Below are 19,196 nucleotides of genomic sequence, written 5' to 3'. Positions count from 1 at the left end.
CAGAATCCAGAAGACCTCTGCTGCGACTGCGACCAACTCCAAACCATTGAGGGATACAGCAACGCCACATCACTCTTTCAGACTAAGAAGTCCTCAAAGTGCTCCCTATCAGATGCAAACTCTTGTTATTCCAAGATCCGGAGACTTTGAATCCTTGTGGACCAGACTTCTCTCTCTCTCTCTCTCTCTCTCTCTCTCTCTCTCTCTCTCTCTCTCTCTCTCACACACACACACACACACACACACAAATACACTCGTTCCAGCCAAAGGTTAGCCCATCATGGTCCATTTGATAGGCAGAGTCTGTTGCAGGATCAAGCATGGTCTGCCCAGGCCATGAGGCGAGTCTCCTGTGCTCACCATGAGTAAAAGGTGTTTGGCCTTCCGTGGAAATCCCAGGTTGTGGTGGCAGCCGGGGAGATTCCTTGCCAAGAAAAATCCCTTCCCAAGGGAAGCAAGACAGGCTTATTGCATTGCACACTACCTGATTGAAGAGCAGACAGATTGCAGAAGAGCAGAAAGAAGCAGGGTGCATTTCAACCTAGAGGGTGCTCAAAATATTGGAGGCCCCCCCCCCACAAAAATGGGCAATGAGCCATTGGCCCGGATCTCATCAGGCACAGCACTCAGATTAGTTCCAGGGAGAAGAAGGGTCATTGTGAAACCTTTGACCCCACTGTATGTTTCAGGCAAAGACTGGCTTGGTATCACTTCACTCAAATGGCTTTAAGATTCATTTGAAAAGGGAGTAGGGCACCGATCCTCCGTCCAACTAGGTCACACATACAAAGCTGGGCTGGGAGAGGAAGGGAGGAATCTGTTTATGCACTGCAACTGCTCTCTTCCTGCACGAGATCTTTCCCCAGAATTTCCACCCAAAGAGGGAAATGGAGTATGTTGGTCTGGAGAAAGGATTCCAAAAACCCTGTGATTTCCCCCCATGCCCAGAAAAAACACAAGACTCTCCTTTCACAACAAAGACCTGTATAGAACTTCACAACACGCCTCTACAAATATAAATGTTTTGCTTCTGGTTGTTTTGTGTGGTTTTTTTGCATAATAAAAGCACCCAGGCAAGCTGGTTTTACAAATCGCTTTGAGACCCAAATCTGGCCTTGACTATCAAAGAAATGACTTTGCAAAGAATCTGGGTTCTTTCCCCTCAAAGAAAACTCTGCTCAGGAAAGAAAGAGAAACTGTCCTCTGCCCTCGTGTCTCCAAAGTCTGCAGGAACTTCACCTCTCTCGGGACAAAGTCAGGCATGAGATTTAAGCCCCTCAACCAACAATCCCCAAATTGGCTTTGAAACACCAGAGCCATCTATCAGCAACCATCTCCCTTAGCTCTGCATTTTGGCACCCTTGGGAAAACCAACTGGCCACGTGGTCCAAGCTTGAGGTGGCAAAGTTTCATAGGGACTGGGTTGCAGATCTATATCTTAGGTTTCTACCTGGTCTCTCTCCCTGCTTCCAGGTGAAGCCAGCACAGCCGCGCTGAGCCTGGGACCCAGGCAGACGTTTCTGGATGACGCTCCCCCTGCAGTGCAGGCCAGAGGAGCTGAATTAGGAGCTGGTGAAAGTCTGAAAGGGAAAAGCTCCTTTATTGGAAAAAAAATAAAACCACAAAGCTGCACTCCTGGCTGTGTGGGAGACTGGGGTAGCCTTCATCTCACAAACCCCACTTCTTACATAAAACAAGCGGGCAGACCCTCTGGACAAATCCAGCTGAGCCTTTGCCTGTCTGTCTCGGTGCCGTGTCTTCCTGAGTTAGTTGCCAGGGTGGCTTCAAATCCCTGAGGCGTGGGTGGCCGAGGCATCATCCGCTGCGCAGGGCTCTGCTCGAAGGTGTTGCCGTCCTCACAACCTGGGCTTGATCTGCAAAGGCTTCCCTGGGAGTAAAAAAAAGAGAAGAGAGAGTTGTTTGTTATCAAAGGGAAAAGAGGCCTGAACTCTTACAACCCAGCGTCAATCGCTGATATCATCCGCAGGAGCATGGCTGGTCATTTTTTTGAGTTGGGTAGTCCCGTTTGACAACAATGAGAAACTGAGCCTTCAGTGTCATCAGCCCTGTCCTGTGGAACTCTCTGCCACTGGAGATACAGCAGGCACCCTCTGTGCCAACTTTTAAACTGAAAAGCTTTCGATTCCTCCAGGCCTATGCAGGCAATTAAGAATGCATCCTTCCACAATGGGTAAGTGATAGTGGTTTTTAAACTGTTTAATTGTATGTTTTAAAGTTTTTAGTGCTGCAAACCCTTTGGATATATATATTTATGAAACAGTGGCATGGAAATATTTTCATAAATAAACCAAAAGCGAGAAGGACACACACCCAGATCAGATCACTTGATCTTCCTCACCTTGAAAATGATGCCTGACCTGAGCAATGATTGCCCTGATGTTGCACCTCACCTGCTTGCCATCCATTCCATACAAGGCCCAGTTCTCATCTGTCAAATCCTAACACACACACACACCCTTTGCCACAGCTGCCAAGCCCACTGGGCTGCTAGTTCACAGTGAGGCAGGTGCACTGATGCATCTGCAAAGCTCTTGGGAAAGCGAGGTTATCCCAGGCACCATTCTGGCTGCCTAACCTCGAAAATGGACATTCTACCGATGGAAACGCGGGTGGTGCTGTGGGTTAAACCACAGAGCCTAGGACTTGCTGATCAGAAGGTCGGCGGTTCAAATCCCCGCGACGGGGTGAGCTCCCGTTGCTCGGTCCCTGCTCCTGCCAACCTAGCAGTTCGAAAGCACATCAAAGTGCAAGTAGATAAATAGGTACCACTCCGGCAGGAAGGTAAACGGCGTTTCCGTGCGCTGCTCTGGTTCACCAGAAGGGGCTTAGTCATGCTGGCCACATGACCCGGAAGCTGTACGCCGGCTCCCTTGGCCAATAAAGCGAGATGAGCGCCGCAACCCCAGAGTCGGCCATGACTGGACTTAATGGTCAGGGGTCCCTTTACCTTTACCGCTGGAAAAGGTTGGGAGAAGGGCATCCAGAGGGAGGATGGGCCGACTGCCCTTGGAGGAAAGGGTGCAGCGTTTGGGAGAAAAGGAGAGGAAGGGTCTTAGGTTCTAATAAAAGGGGGCTTATTTTTTTAACTCAGGAAGGAAACCTGGGGCCCACTGTCATTGCCATTACCCTTCCCCAGAGCTATAGTGAACGGGGAACTCCATGCGGGGAACTCCATCCAGCTCAACGTCGTTTACACTGGCAGGAGAGCTCAGTGGGTAGAGCATGAGACTCTTACTCTCAGGGTCGTGGGTTCGCGTCCCATGTTGGGCAAAAGGTTCCTGCATATAAGGGGGTTGGTCTAGATGACCCTTGGGGTCCCAACTCTGCAATTCTGCGATTCTTGTCACCGGAAATCAGAGCACCTTAAGCCCTGCAGAGAAGGAGCGATTCACTTTCAAAGACTCCAACGCTCCTCGCTCCGCACACATTAAACGGCAGGGTGAATTAGCAGGATGGATGCGCGAAGGGCTCAGGTTTGCTGACAAGGTCAAGCTCCTCAGGATGACAAAATGCAAAATGCTAGAACTGGAAGAAGCAGCGTCCCGGGGAAGAGGATGGCGGGTCTTAACAAGCCAGGAGAGGCAGGGAAACTTTCAGGCCGACGGAGGGGCTGCTCAGGGAAGCGACTTTGCGGGTAGAGGGCCAGACTTGGGTTCGAATTCCAGCTTAGTTATGAAACCCATTCAGCAGCCTGCAGCCTGTTTCTCTTTCTCCCTCTGCCTGACCAACCTCACAGGGCTCCTGGGAGGATAAAATGGGGATGAAGGGAATCACATTGCCCTGAGTTCCTTGAGAAACAGGAACAGAAGTAAACAATACATTTGAGAATCCCGCTGAAAATACTGACTCCGGGCAAAACTTCTCACACCTAGAATTTCAAAATGTGCTTTGTGCATTTGATGAACTGAAGGGGACAGGGAAAAACCTTCAGAATTTATTCAAAACCTTTTAAAAAAACATTAATTTCTCAGTTACCAGATATGTTGAGAAAACTCTTTGAGATTTGGTGGGAGGGTGTTCCACAGGGCAGGTGACACCACCGATAAGGCCCTCTGCCTGGTTCCCTGTAACTTGGCTTCTCGCAGGGAGGGAACCGCCAGAAGGCCCTTGGCGCTGGACCTCCGTGTCCGGGCAGAACGATGGGGGTGGAGACGCTCCTTCAGATATACTGAACTAAAAAGTCACAAACGCTGTTCTTCAGATTAATGTTTTACGCGATCTCTCTCTCTTTGATAAAATGAACACATGCCTATCCTTTCAGACGTCAGTTCTCCAGAGCAAGTGACTAAGAGGGTTAGAAATTATATTCTGTGGTTCTCACTTGCTTCTGAAGGTGTGTTCAGAGCAGGGAGACTGGCTGTGCAGATCCCGTTGGACTTCAGCCCCCCCCCCCCATCATCCGCCAGCCAGCACGGCCAACCGCCAGGCATTATGGGAGATGTAGTCTAGTGACACCAGGAGACCCACAGGTCCCCATTCCTGGTTTAGAGACAGAATCCAGTGGCGTGGGGAGGGAGGGGTCCAGGGGCGGTTGCCCCGGGTGCAAAATTGTTAGGGGCGCAAATTTCCACTTGTTTCTAAATGTGTGTTCAGCACATGCCCTCTCTTTTCCTGATATAAGAAAAGGCCTGTTGGATGAAGCCCATGGCGCATCTCGTCCAGCATTCTGCTCCCCCAGGATATGGAAGAAGCACAAGCAGGAAATAATAATAATAATAATAATAATAATAATAATAATAATAATAATAATAATTTATTTTTAAACCCCGCCCATCTGGCTGAGTTACCCCAGCACGAAAGCAACTCTTCCCTCCCCTGGTTTCCAGCAAATGGTATTCAGAAGCATTTTTGCCTCCAGCTTTGGAGCCAGAGCACAGCCATCCTGGCTAGTGACCATTGAAAGCCCTCTTCTCCATAAATTTGTCCATCTAGATTGGTGGCCATCCCTGCTTCCTGTGGCAGGGAGTTCCACAGCTGAACGATGTGCTGCGTGAAAAAGGACTTTATTTCGTCCGTCCTGAACTTTCCAACAATCAGATTCCTTCCATGTCCACGAGTTCTAGTATTAGGAGAGAGGAAGAAAGAAATCTTTCTCCGTCCGGTTTTGCAAACTTCTATCATGTTGCCTTTTCTCGAAACGCAAAAGGCAGAAACGCTGCAACCTTCCTTCAGATCACTGTTTCAGGTGATCTCTCTCTCTCTCTCTTTGACAGGCACCAGAAGCTGGGTGCAGAGGGTGTGCAAATCATAAATGAGGAAGGGGCTTGATCTGAGGAGGGGGCGACTGCCCAGCTTGGACCCCTGTAGCGGCTCAGATCAGGGACTGGTGGATGTCTCTAAGGCCTGAGAAGCTGGGATGGGTGTTATATTACGTTGCCTGCCAAGTTGCAAGGCTTCAGGTTTCCAAACCGGCCCCCCCTCCGCTGCCTGGAAAAGAACAAGGGACACCCATCTCCAGTGCCCCCCCCAGCACCGAACTTAACCCAGGTGTCACGGCCCCTGATGGAATGATGCTGCCTTTTGAAGGTCTGGGGCGGTTCCAAGAAGGATCTAGGCTTTATATTGGGAAAGGCCTTTCGTGCCGGAGATTCTTCACGTGGACCCCGCTGGGCTCCCCCGCTGGGAAGCCACGGGTCCCTCCTGCAGCAGCGCCACCGAAGAAGCATGAGGTACGTGTCCAAGTCTCCTCCCCGCCTTTTAAAACTTGGTTAGACAAACTTTGGGCAGGGCTGTAAGTGGCGGTGGCATTGATGCATGGCTTTTTGAGCTAATTTATGTAAAATAAAGAGGGCTCATTTAGCACCTTTCCACCCTTAATATAACAACCATACATCAGAGGGAGGCCTGGCAGTCGCCCCCGACTTGGCCATTAGTCACCTGCGACGCCGGCTAATGCCGCGGAAAAGAAGTCAGCAGCAGGGGAGAAGAACTCTGGGCGCCCACCCGTGTGGGGGCACGAGAGGCACCGAGGAGGCGGCAGATCTGTCAAGGTCAAGAGGAAAGCAGGCATCCTTCTAGATCGGCCTCCTCAACCTCCGCCCTCCAGATGTTTTGGGCCTACAACTCCCATGATCCCTAGCTAGCAGGACCACAGTGGTCAGGGATGCTGGGAATTGTAGTCTCAAAACATCTGGAGGGCCGAGGTTGAGAAAGCCTGTTCTAGATGGTCTTCAAGGGCTTTAAGCAAAGGCTGGGCATCTCAGGGTTACTGTTGTACTGGGCCCCCTCCAGCCATCCTTTCTACCGTGCATTCAGGATGATCTTTACTTCGGAGAAAAGGCAACGACAAGGTGTCATGGTATGGTGTTTCTCAATCTTGGGCATAGCTGTCAACCATCCCTTATTTGGCGGGAAAGTCCCTTAACCCAGCGCCGTGTCCCACTGTTGTCCCTTATTGATGATGTCCCTTAAATTTCCTGGGTTTCAAAGGAAGCAGCTCCTCTCCCTCCCTCCTTGCCGGCCAGGGAGGAGGGAGGCTCCAACTGTGTTGCTTGGCTGCGTTGCTCACCCAATAAGGAGTCTAAGAACGACTGGGGGGTGGAGCTTGCATGCCTTGTGCCAATCAAATCGGCCGCGTTGCCTGGGGACTCGCCTTTGCTCAGCGCTTCCCAGCGAAGAGGTGACGGTGGTTTCCCTTGCTGCATCCCCTTTGCCGGGTTGCTGCGCTGTGGGAACCACAGCTTGAGGCTTTGTTTGGCTGCTGGCTGGGCTTTCTGCCTTTGGCTCAGAGGGGCTCAGAAGTTGAACATACCTGTGCTTGGAAAATCCCTTATTTTGGCTGCCGATCCCTTATTTTCGAGGCTGCCGGTCCCTTATTTTCAAATCTGTAAGTTGACAGCTATGATCTTGGGTCTCCAGCTGTTGCCGGACTACCACTCCCATCACCCCTAGCTAGACAGGACGAGTGGTCAGGGATGATGGGAGTTGTAGTCCAGCAACAGCCGGGAGCTAAGTCTGAGAAACTTGGTTATAAAATGATGCACAGCATGGAGGAAGAGGGGAGAGAAAACTTTTGCTCCCTCTCTCGTAACATTAGGACTCGTGGGCATCCAATGAAGCTGCATGTTGGAAGATTCAGGACAGATGAAGAAAGGACTTATTTGTGTAGTGCACAGTTAATCTTTGGAACTCCCTCCCACCGGAGGCAGCGATGGCCAACAACTTGGATAGCTATGAAAGGGGTTTAGACAAATTTATGGAGGATTGATGGCTATCAGCCACGATGGAGGTGCTCTGCCTCTGCGGTCAGAGGTAGCAATGGTTCTGAATACAATTTGCTGGAAACTGCAGGAGGGGAGAGGGCTTGCAGGCTTCCGGTTGGCTACTGTGAGAACAGGATGCTGGACTAGATGGGCCAATGGCCCTGATCCAGCAGGCAGATCTAAAAATATGTAGTATAAACACAGACAACTGGGAAACACTGGCCTGCAAGCGCTCCAATTGGAGAACAGCCTTTACCGAAGGTGTCATGGGCTTTGAAGACACTCGAACTCAGGACGCGGGGAGAAACGTGCTAAGAGGAAGGCACGCTTGGCAAACCCACACCGTGATCAACTCCCACCCGGAAACCAATGTCCCCACTGTGGAAGGACATGCAGATCCAGAATTGGCCTCCACAGTCACTTACAGACTCACTGTTAAGACCGTGTTCATGGAAGACAATCTTACTCGGCTATGAGGGATCGTCAAAGCAGCAGAAGCAGCTCATGATGGTATCAGGGTGTCAAGACATGACTTTGCTTTCAATATCGTGAATCTGAGAATGCAGAGGATCCTACGGGCTGCAAAGTTCGTGTTTCCAGTGCCAGAGGAGAAAAGAAGTTAAGAAGCAGTGTTGACAGAGGGGGAAAGCTGCGTCTGTGACACTTGCCTGAGCTTTGCTTGCTGGGGAGAAGAGTAAGTTTTCAGCGGGGAGAAGAGAAAGGGGTGCAGGGAGCAGGCAGGGACTGGCCAGAAAGGGGAAAGGATGGAGGTTGCCCCAGAAGTAGCACGTGGAGATGCGCTCTCCGTTTTGGACCACCTCTATTATAAACGGTGTACCTCCAGAGGCTAACATTACAGATCAGACTTCCACAGCACGATAAATATGCAACATGGTCGCTCCAGCAACTGCCCCTTCATCAGGGAGGACCCTTAGATAAATAATAAAAAAAAGAAGAGGGGGAGATTTACAGCTGCAAGACGAGACCGGCGATATTTCCTGAGCCGTAATATTGGCAGCTTTTCGTTTATGCTCGAAGACGGTGCGGATAAAAGAAGACAAGCTCGAGAGCGAGGGAGGGAGAGAGGGTGCCGCCACAGGATGCGAGCGAAGAGGGAGTTAGTTGCCATTCATGTCAGCCCCACTCCACCACCCCCCCGGGGCTGGTGGCAGAGGGCTCTTTAATCGCATTGTTTCTTCCATCCCCTGAAGGACAGCGCTCATCGTAAATCCAGGCGTGGAGTGTGTGGGGGGGGAGAGCGCGTGATGTTATTTATTTATTTATTTATTTACGAGGCGCTATGAAATTCTTAAAGGCACACTGTAAAATCGTCTGTCACTTCCCCGCCCTGGAGTCTCCCCCCCCCCCACCCAACGACGAGAGGCCCTGACGGAACATTAAACAGCTAAAAACTCTCATCTGTGTTCTGGCTGAACTTAATTATGAATTGCAAACAGAGAGGGGAGAATTTTAAAAACGTACTAAAAGGAAGTGACGCGTGCGCGAGACGAGGAGGGTGGACGCCCGGAATTTTAACCAGATTTAGATTAATTTGGGTCCGCTTCCGCCCTCTTGACCCACCCCCACCCCCCTTTGGATCGGGGCTGCTTTCCCCAGCTCTTGTCACACTTGCATGTTCGCGTGCACAAGTGCACGCACTCTTGCACACTCGCAGGCACAAGTTGGTACGGGAGAGAGAGTGAGGATCCATTAAATTTCTGAGGTCCCTAATAAGAACTTAAGGAAACAGAAAACCCAGGCCATTCCTGCCTTCAGCGGCAAAGCACAATAACCCTGACTCTGGACTTGCATCTTGAGACCGTAAAAGGAATGGAGGCCTCTTGAGCGGCTCTGATAAAATGTCCTCTAAGTGCCACATTTAAAGATGCAGTGTGAAACAGTGGTGTAAAAGTCAACAAAACTGGGTTTGTATGAAAAAAAGATAGGATGTTACTCAGCCAAAGGCCTGGTGGTTAAAGAGGAACGTTTTCGCCTGGTGCCTATGACATACCCTCCAACGTTTCTCCAATGAAAATAGGAACATCCTATTACAAAAAAGAAATCTCTATGTGGGACAAGAAGCTACAGTTAGAACTGCATATGGAACAACTGATTGGTTCAAAATTGGGAAAGGAGTACGGCAAGGCTGTATATTGTCTCCCTGCTTATTTAACTTATATGCAGAATTCATCATGCGAAAGGCTGAGCTGGATGAATCCCAAGGTGGAATTAAGATTGCCGGAAGAAATATCAACAACCTCAGATATGCAGATGACACAACCTTGATGGCAGAAAGTGAGGAGGAATTAAAGAACCTTTTAATGAGGGTGAAAGAGGAGAGCACAAAATATGGTCTGAAGCTCAACATCAAAAAAACGAAGATCATGGCCACTGGGCCCATCGCCTCCTGGCAAATAGAAGGGGAAGAAATGGAGGCAGTGAGAGATTTTACTTTCTTGGGCTCCATGATCACTGCAGATGGTGACAGCAGTCACGAAATTAAAAGATGCCTGCTCCTTGGGAGAAAGGCGATGGCAAACCTAGACAGCATCTTAAAAAGAAGAGACATCACCTTGCCAACAAAGGTCCGTATAGTTAAAGCTATGGTTTTCCCAGTAGTGATGTATGGAAGTGAGAGCTGGACCATCAAGAAGGCTGATCGCTGAAGAATTGATGCTTTTGAATTATGGTGCTGGAGGAGACTCTTGAGAGTCCCATGGAGTGCAAGAAGATCAAACACATCCATTCTTAAGGAAATTAGCCCTGAGTGCTCACTGGAAGGACAGATCCTGAAGCTGAGGCTCCAAGACTTTGGCCAACTCATGAGAAGAGAAGACTACCCGGAAAAGACCCTGATGTTGGGAAAGATGGAGGGCACAAGGAGAAGGGGATGACGGAGGACGAGATGGTTGGACAGTGTTCTCGAAGCTACAAACATGAGTCTGAACAAACTGCGGGAGACAGAAGTGCCTGGCGTGCTCTGGTCCATGGGGTCACGAAGAGTCGGACACGACTAAATGACTAAACAACAACAATTACAAAACAATAATTTTACTATTCATATCCTGCCAATCTGACTGGGTTGCCCCAGCCACTCTGAGCAGCTTCCAACATATATAAAAACATCATAAAACATTAAAAACCTTCCCTATACAGGGCTGCTTTCAGATGGCTCGGGGCTTGGACAACTCCATACTCTCCATCATTTTTCAGATGAAAATAGGGACGTCCGAATGAAAAATGGAACAATCCGATATCAAATCAGATACTGGGGCAGCTTCTGTAATTCCAGGACTGTCCCTGGAAAATAGAGGCACTTGGAGGGTCTGGTATAATGAAGGCGGCAGGTGAGCTTCCCTGGGGAGAGCATTCCACAGATGGGGAGCCACTGCAGAAAAGGCCCCGTTCTCGTGTTGCCACCCTCTGGATCTCTCGAGGAGGAGGCATATGAAGAAGGGCCTTGGATGATGACCACAGAGTCCGGGTAGGTTCATACGGGGAGAGGCAGTCCTAAGGCTTCGCCTGGCCTAGAGAGTCTGGCGTAGATATTTTAGGTGTTCCCATACGCCTGGAATTTCCTGGACATAGCTGGAATTCTGTACAGTGGACACTCGAGTTGTGAACGTGATCCGTGCGGGATGCACGTTCGCAACCTGCAGTGGCATGTCTGCGCACGCACGGGTTGCGATTTGGCGCTTCTGTGCATGCGCGGCCGCCAAAATCCGGAAGTAACCCGTTCCGGGTTTCAGTGGTCCGTAATCCGAAAAAAACGCAACCTGAAGCGGCTGTAACCTGAGGTATGACTGTAGTTGGAAGCAGTGTCTAGGTAGAAATCGGAAGTGTTTATTTTAGTGAATTTCACGGAATCTGCATTAAAGATATGCAAAAAAACTCAACAACTAAAAACAACAACTTTTGTGCCCAGATTTTTCACTTTTTGAAATATGGCAGCCCTAATTAAGATCGAGCAGAGTCCCGCAAGGATGGCCAATTAGGTTGGCGAGCACAGGGACAGCAGAGTCTTCTTGGTGGTGGTCCCACCATTCTGGACCTCCCTTCCTGCAGAATGGCAGAAGGACCCTTCAAGCAGAGGCCTTTAAACGTTCTGGTCGCCTCGCCTCAAAAAGGATACTGTAGAGTTGGAAAAGGTTCAGAAAAGGGCCACCGAAAAGATCAAGGGGGTGTAGAGACGCCCCTAGGAGGACAGGATACAGCATTGGGGAACCTTTTAGCTTAGAGAAAAGGCGAATAAGAGGCGACATGATAGGAGTTTATAAAACTATTCATGGCTTGGAGAAATGGACAGAGAAAGGTTCTTCTCCCTGTCTCAACACCAGGACTAAAGAAGCAGATGGGGTTGGAATGACTTTGATGTAACTGCAGCATATTGAACCTGGTGCAGCGCTCTGTCCCCACGATAACCCTGCAAGGTGGACCAGCATCTTTCTGTTTGTTGCAGATGAGGAACGGGGGCCAAGGCAGTGACTTGGTCAAGCCCCCAGTGGGGTTTTAAACGCAAGCCCCCCCCCCCCAGCGTCTCTTTGGAGAATGGGAGGAGGGCCAGGGAAATCTCCCAATTTCAGCGAAGAGACCCACTGAGTATTAATGGTCTCAGAATCAATACAGGATATGCAAAAAGAGGAAGACTAATCTGAATGAGTAATCATTTTGAAATGCAACACCATCCATTATAAAACACGAGGACAGCAAATGAAGGAATATCCAGAAAGCAGAAGCCTAGTGCCGCTTCAATGAACAGGCTTCGAGGTTTGCTGCCATTTATCAAAGAGTTTTGCAGATATGGGGGGGGGGTTCATTCTTGGGTGGCCCGATAAATATCCTGCATCGCGCTGAGCAAGAGGAAAGGACTGTACCTCTGGCCTACTCTTGGAAGGCAGCGTCCCTGCAGAAACTACAGCAAGCCCCCACCTGCCCGCAAGCCCCTCGGTTAAAGTTCCTGGTAGATCGTTCAAATTGTGCGATCCATCTTGGTGGCAGACGACGCAGTCACTCACTTGTTCCTGCCACCCTCCGTATCTCGGGAGCGGCACAATCTATCTTCCGGGAACCAGGTATATAATTTCTAGTTAGTGAAAGCTCCGCTAAGAAGCCCCTTTTTCATTATGATGATTGAACAGCTTCGAGCAAAGGAGACTGCGAGGCTGGGAAGGAGAGCGGGAGGCAGCCGCTGTGGCGGAAACCCGAGTCGCTTCTGCTGAGCTTGTCACGCCAGCGAGAGAATTCGTGCTTCCAAGATGCTCTCATGCTTTTCATGAAAACCAACACACATTTTTCCTGGGCCTGAGCGGCAGGCGGACAAGCCGGGCTTAAGAATGAAAGTGCGGTCGGGTCCAAGAAGCAGAAACCAAGCTGCAGCACTCTGCCGAAATGCTTGGCTTCTGTTCTTCAATAAACAGCTCTCCGTAGGGCAGGGTTCCCCAATGTGGCAACCCCTCAGAAGAAGAGGAGTTTGGACTTGATATCCCACTTTATCACTACCCTAAGGAGTCTCAAAAGGGACGTGGGTGGCGCTGTGGGTTAAACCACAGAGCCTAGGACTTGCCGATCAGAAAGTCAGTGGTTCGAATCCCCGCAACGGGGTGAGCTCCTGTTGCTCGGTCCCTGCTCCTGCCAACCTAGCAGTCTGAAAGCACATCAAAGTGCAAATAGATAAATAGGTACCGCTCCGGCAGGAAGGTAAACAGTGTTTCCGTGCGCTGCTCTGGTTCGCCAGAAGTGGCTTAGTCATGCTGGCCACATGACCCGGAAGCTGTACGCCGGCTCCCTCGGCCAATAAAGCGAGATGAGCACCCCAACCCCAGAGTCGTTCGCAACTGGACCTAATGCTCTGGGGTCCCTTTACCTTTAAGGAGTCTCAAAGCGACTCACAATCTCCTTTCCCTTCCTCCCCTACAACAAACACTCTATGAGGTGAGTGAGGCTGAGAGACTTCAGAGAAGTGTGACTAGCCCAAGGTCACCCAGCAGCTGCATGTGGAGGAGCAGAGACATGAACCCGGTTCACCAGATTACGAGTCCACCGCTCTGAACCACTACACCACACTGCCTCACAGTGTGAGTTGATGTAAAAACCCTGCGCAGTTGCCTCACTCGGCAAGGATATTGTAGAGTTGGAAAAGGTTTGGAAAAGAGCAACCAAAATGATTCAGGGGATTCTTTCCTACGAATAAAGGTAAAGGTAAAGGGACCCCTGACCATTAGGTCCAGTCGTGGCCGACTCCGGGGTTGCGGCGCTCATCTCGCTTTACTGGCCGAGGGAGCTGGCATACAGCTTCCGGGTCATGTGGCCAGCAGGACTAAGCCGCTTCTGGCAAACCAGAGGAGCGCACGGAAACGCCATTTACCTTCCCGCTGGAGCGGTACCTATTTATCTACTTGCACTTCGACATGCTTTCGAACTGCTAGGTTGGCAGGAGCAGGGACTGAGCAGAGCTCACCCCGTCGCGGGGATTCGAACCGCCGACCTTCTGATAGGCAAGTCCTAGGCTCTGTGGTTTAACCCACAGCGCCACCCGCATCCCAATAGGTTACTATTATTTACTAAATTTATATACTGATCTTCCTTGGAAGATCAAGGGGCAGTTGACGGTACAGTCATACCTCGGGTTGAAGTAGCTTCGGGTTGAGCATTTTCGGGTTGCGCTCCGCAGTGACCCGGAAGTAACGGAGCGCATTACTTCCGGGTCTCGCCACTCACACATGTGCTTAAAATGAAGTCACGTGCACGCGTGGAAGCAGCAAATCGCGACCTGCGCATGCGCGGACACTTGTTGCGTTCGCTTCAGGATGCGAACTGGGCTCCGGAACAGATCCCGTTCGCATCCAGAGGTACCATTGTATAGAAACACGTAATACATGATGCAACAATAACAACAAAAATATTTGGGACTTTTTAGCTCAGAGACAAGGCGAGCAAGAGGAAACATGATAGAAGCTTAGAAAATTAGGCATCACATGGAGATAGTGGAAAGAGAAAAGCTATCCCGCCTCTCCCAGAACACTAGATCTTGCAGACATCCTAGGAAGCTGAATTTTGGGAGTCAGGACAGAAAGAAGGAAGGCCTTCTTCACACAGCTCCTACAAACTTGGATGTCTTTTGTAAAAAAGTAATCTGCATTAAAAAAATTCATTAAGGAACAAAAAACTGTTTCGGAACACCAGTTCCTGGAAACCACAGGAGGATTTTGCTCGAATCCTGTTTGCAGGTTTCCCAAAAGAGGCATCTGTGAGGACCGGATGCTGTTTTTGTTTTCCAAAATGTCTGGAGGGTGCCAGGTGAGGGAAGGCTGCTTTAGAGACATCAATTGGAGTTCTTCTTTCGTGGGGAGCACTTACCAGGACTCACCGAAGAAACACAGCAACTGCCCAGGTCTGAGGGATATTTGAAAATGGAAAGAGAAGCTCCTGGCTGCAAGAGCTCAAATCCAGCCCCCGCTCCAAAGCAGACTGGAAGGTCAAATCCTGACCTGCCCAAGTCCACAACCCAAACATCCCTCACAGTTCAGAAACCTAAACTGTGCATTGCTCTTGTTTTATTTGTATCACGCTCTAAGCAGAATGAATCAGATACAGAGACCAACCTTCAAAAACAAAATGTGGCGTTCCTTTTTTTTTTAAAAAAGCACTCCGGAGATTTTTTTCCTTTAAATCTTGCTTGTTTAGCTTGCCTCCAGGTGACTGAAAAATCCCTCATTTTGTCTGTTTAATTAGGCAACGGTTCACCATTTGCACACAGGCTTGGGTGAAGGAGATGGCTTTACGGCGGTGAATTCAAAGCTGAAAACGATTGCCCAAAGCTGATAAACGCAACTCTTAGAAATGCTACTAAAACGACTTATCCCTAGCTGGTAAATGCATGCCCAAATATTTCACGTTGCCTCTGGAAGATACTCACATTTAGGCCTTGATTAAACTCGGGGTGAAAGGGGGGGAGAGTTCTTGCGTGTGTGAAAACAGCTACCAGGAATGTCTCCCCGCGTGACGTTGTTGCTCAGAGATGATGCATCACTTAAAACACCTCAGAGGGCATTCTAGGTTATTCTTGGAGGTCATAGCAGGACACAGAGGAGGAGGAGAAGGACTGCAAGTTGCTGGAAGCCACGGGAGGGGAGAGGCTCTCGTGCTCAGATTTTTCTTCCAGGTTTCCCACAGTTATCTGGTTGGCCACTGTGAGAACAGGAAGCTGGACTAGATGGGACCCTGGCCTGATCCAGTTGGGGAAGGATAGTTTAACCTTTCCCACTCCCACGCACTGTTTTATAATAATATAATAATAATTTATTATTTGTACCCCGCCCATCTGGCTGGGCTTCCCCAGCCGCTCTGGGCGGCTTCCAACACAATATTAAAATACAGTAATGCCTCAAACATTAAAAGCTTCCCTAAACAGGGCTGCCGTCAGACGTCTTCTAAAAGTCTGGTAGTTGTTTTTCTCTTTGACATCTGGTGGGAGGGCGTTCCACAGGGCAGGCGCCACCACCAAGAAGGCCCTCTGCCTGGTTCCCTGTAACTTGGCTTCTCGCAGCGAGGGAACCGCCAGAAGGCCCTTGACGCTGGACCTCAGCGTCCGGGCAGAACAATGGGGGTGGAGACGCTCTTTCAGGGATAATGGACTGAGGCCGGGCCAAGGCTGAAGATGGCTATCATTTCTCCTCTCCATCTTTATCACCTCTCACTCAGGGCAAAAGCTGGTTGCTGATGGAATACAAGCCATGCTGCCTCTGTTTCGCCTCTGTGGCTCAGCCTGAAGGTGGAGAGGACGCCTCAGTTTCTCCCTGAGGCTGACGCTCCGGGTGTCTGCGTCTTGCCCCCCTGGGTCAGGGCCTATTATCTAGGAGCCAGCTCTCATGGCCGTGGCAGAGAAAGGGACCGCCAGAGGTAATCCAGCCAGCAGAATGACGGAATCCCCCAAGCATTTTGCTGGCCGCTTGGGCAGGGCGGCGGTTAGCACAAATCTCTGGTGACAGTGGGCTTGAATGCTTCACGGCCCCTCAATTCCACTTGTCAACTCGTTCACAAACACAATGGTTCCGTCTCGCGACTCACTGGCCATAAAATGCAGCAGATGAGCTCCCTGTTAGCTGACAGGATGCAGCCAAACATGAAGCAGGCGGGGAGTGATCCATTACGGGCCACCAGGAGCGGAAACCGACAGCAGCCCCAGGAAAGGCAGCCATGGACTGCAGCTCCAGAGAAAGGGGTCTGGTCGGGGGTCTTCTCTGCCTCCTATCACGCTGTTCCACCGTTCTCCCAAGAGGCCAGGGGGCTCCAGTTCTGGCTGCCATGTGTCAGGAAATGTGGATCTCAGTTTTGGCCCCTCACTTCTATTCGTCTTTCTGCAAGCTCACAGCGTCTTTCTGCATGCACCTGGCGGCGCAATTTGGGATCCTGGGAATCGTCATGTTTGCTTGAAATCAAAAGTCAAGGTTCTAGCTCTCACACACATATTCCGCACTTGCGTGGTTTGAACACTTGGAACACTGAACACTACTCAGAGCACTTTCTGTGAAGCCCTGCTGGGTGAGATCAGTTTCCCTGGAAACCTTGCTTGCAACGGACTCCTTCTGCCTTTGGTCTTGCCCTGCCCTTCTGGCTTACATGATTCCTGCTTAGCTACCTGACCAGAAGCCTGACAGAGCAAAGTTTCCAGAGTGAGTCCCAAACCTGCTGAGAGTGAGCGGGATGGAAGGGGGGGGCACAGAGAGAGAGAGAGAGAGAGAGAGAGAGAGAGAGATGCAACTACATTGCAGCTCTGTAAATTCGCAGTTCGGGCACCAGAGTCCTGCCCTCTGTTTCTGGGGGCACCTGGGCAGCCATCAGCAAATCACTCAGCCTCAGCTTCCAACCTGTAAAATGGGAATGGCATCCTCCCGCACAGGACAGCTGGTTGAGCTAATGCAAAACTCTCTTTGTAACTGAAAAGCAGCTTTTCAAATGAGAAACAGCAAGTAGGAGGAGGGAGCGCCCCTCTCAACAGCAGAAAAATAAAATAAAATAAAGAAATGAAATGAAATGAAATGAAATAGTGACCAGGTCAATTCAAAAGTCACCCTCGGTGTGTTTTTTGCAGCTGGGACCACTTCTAATTTGCATCAGTCTTGCTGGCTGGGGATGGAGAAAGGGGCTGCTTCTATGAACCCTCTCCTCCTCCACTGCCTCCTGTGGGAGGGAGTTCCACAGTTAAACCATGTGCTACATGAAGAAGTCCTTCCTCTTCTCTGTCCTAAATCTTCCAGCCGTCAGCTTTATTTTATGTTCATGAGTTCTGGTGTTATGAGAGAGACAGAGAGAGAGAGAGAGAGAGAGAGAGAGAGAGAGAGAGAGAGAGAGAGAGAGACTTTTCTCTATGCACTTTCTCCATGTCATTCATCAGGATATAAACTTCTACAAGTTCTTGCCATGAGAGAGGAAGAACAACTTTCTTCTACCCACTTTCTCCATATCATATCCTTCCATCAGATTTCTTCTCCAAAGTGGCCTTTGCGTAGAGACAGCTCACTCAAAGGCTTGGCATCCATTCTGCTTCTTTTTTTTTTACATAAAATATTTATTAAAGTTTTTAAAGGTACAAAAAGAAAAATCAAGAAAAACATCATTTTAAACAAAAAAAAAAGATGAAATACAAAAAAGAAAAAAGAAAGAACAAAGAATTAAAATCCCTTAAACAAAAAGAAAAATCAAGAAAAAATACAGCAAATCTTCCCATTTGTTTTCTTTCATTCTGCTTCTTGCCTTGTGACTTCTTTCTACCATCATCCATTCTCTGTCCTCTTTGTTGTCCTGATACAACTTCACCCCACCTGCAGCCTGCCTGTGTTTTCGGTGGTGGGGAGCTGCCTTTGGGCTTAAGGGTTCCACTCCAGCCTCAATTCTGTAAGATTCTTTAGCTGAGATTCCTGCATTGCGGGGGTTGGACTAGATAGCTCTTGGGGTCCCTTCCAACTCCCCAGTTCTATGACTCTATGATGCATCTCAGTTGCAGGGACTCCGATGCCAAGTAAATAACTAGCCTGGGAGGGTGGTGAATCTGGGGTTGTCAGATGCAGCCACTGGAACAGGAAATATTTCCAAGTCTCTCCAGTGAGATTTTAATGCCCTTTTCTCTGCGTACAGGGATGCAAAGGCTCTGCGTTGCAAGAGGAAAGAGCTTTCGAAGACCGTGCCACGATTAATCCAGAAAAAGTGAGGATCACAGACTCGCCAAATGCGGGAGGCTTGGCAGATTTGAAAGTTGCCAACAAATCAATAAGGGGAGAGGAGATGATTGGGGGGGGGGTGTGCGCTGCAGACACAATTAGAGGCACACAAATGAAGAGATCAGAAAGCACATTCTCAAAGGGCTTCCTGGGGGACGGGAAGGCACGGGTTGCATTCTGAACAGGACCTGGTTAGGGAGAAAAGGGGGTGGGCAGAAAGTTAAAAAAATTGACATGAGTCGTGATAGAGCCTCCATGGGTCAGGGTAGTGTACCTTTCACTACTGTGGACCGACGGGACATGACTCTGGCACCAGGCCCTGCCTGCAAACTTCCCACACAGCTTCTTGCATGTGTTCCCCCCCCATAAAATAATTCTGATTCTTCAGAATCGCAGCTATTTCTTCCTTTGCTGCCACATTTGTAGGCAGCGATGCTTCTGAGTACCAGTTGTGGAAACCACAGGAGGGAAGAGGACTCTTGTGATCAGATCCTGTTTGCTGGCTTCCCATAATGAGCATCTGGTGAGAACCTGGTGAGAACAGGATACTGGAATGGACAGCCCATTGGCCTGGTCCAGAAGGGCTCTTAAAGGTAAAGGTAAAGGGTAAAGGGACCCCTGACCGTTAGGTCCAGTTGTGACCGACTCTGGGGTTGCCTTTCCTGGTAGTCCGGCCATTCCTCTGAGATGGTAATTACCCAATTACTGAGACAATGGGAAGGTTGCCCCACCCCCTCCAAACATTTGGTCAGTTTGG

The 19,196-nt window shown here is 49.7% G+C and overlaps 1 protein-coding gene across 1 annotated transcript in view; it reads right to left on the bottom strand.

Annotated features, from left to right (window-relative positions):
- Positions 1-967: 967 nt before the first annotated feature.
- ZC3H3 (zinc finger CCCH-type containing 3) overlaps positions 968-19,196 on the bottom strand; it is a 276,522-nt gene continuing 258,293 nt past the window's right edge. The window contains exon 12 of the mRNA XM_083621938.1: positions 968-1,888. Coding sequence (XP_083478064.1) covers positions 1,857-1,888 — 32 coding nt within the window. The 3' untranslated portion in view covers positions 968-1,856. The remainder of the gene's footprint in view (positions 1,889-19,196) is intronic.

This window comes from Podarcis filfolensis, assembly GCF_964270895.1.
Source record: "Podarcis filfolensis genome assembly, chromosome: 7".
Taxonomy (NCBI): Eukaryota; Metazoa; Chordata; class Lepidosauria; order Squamata; family Lacertidae; genus Podarcis; species Podarcis filfolensis.
Note: the sequence above shows the minus strand (reverse complement) of the source record. Positions and strands in the feature narration are given on the sequence as shown.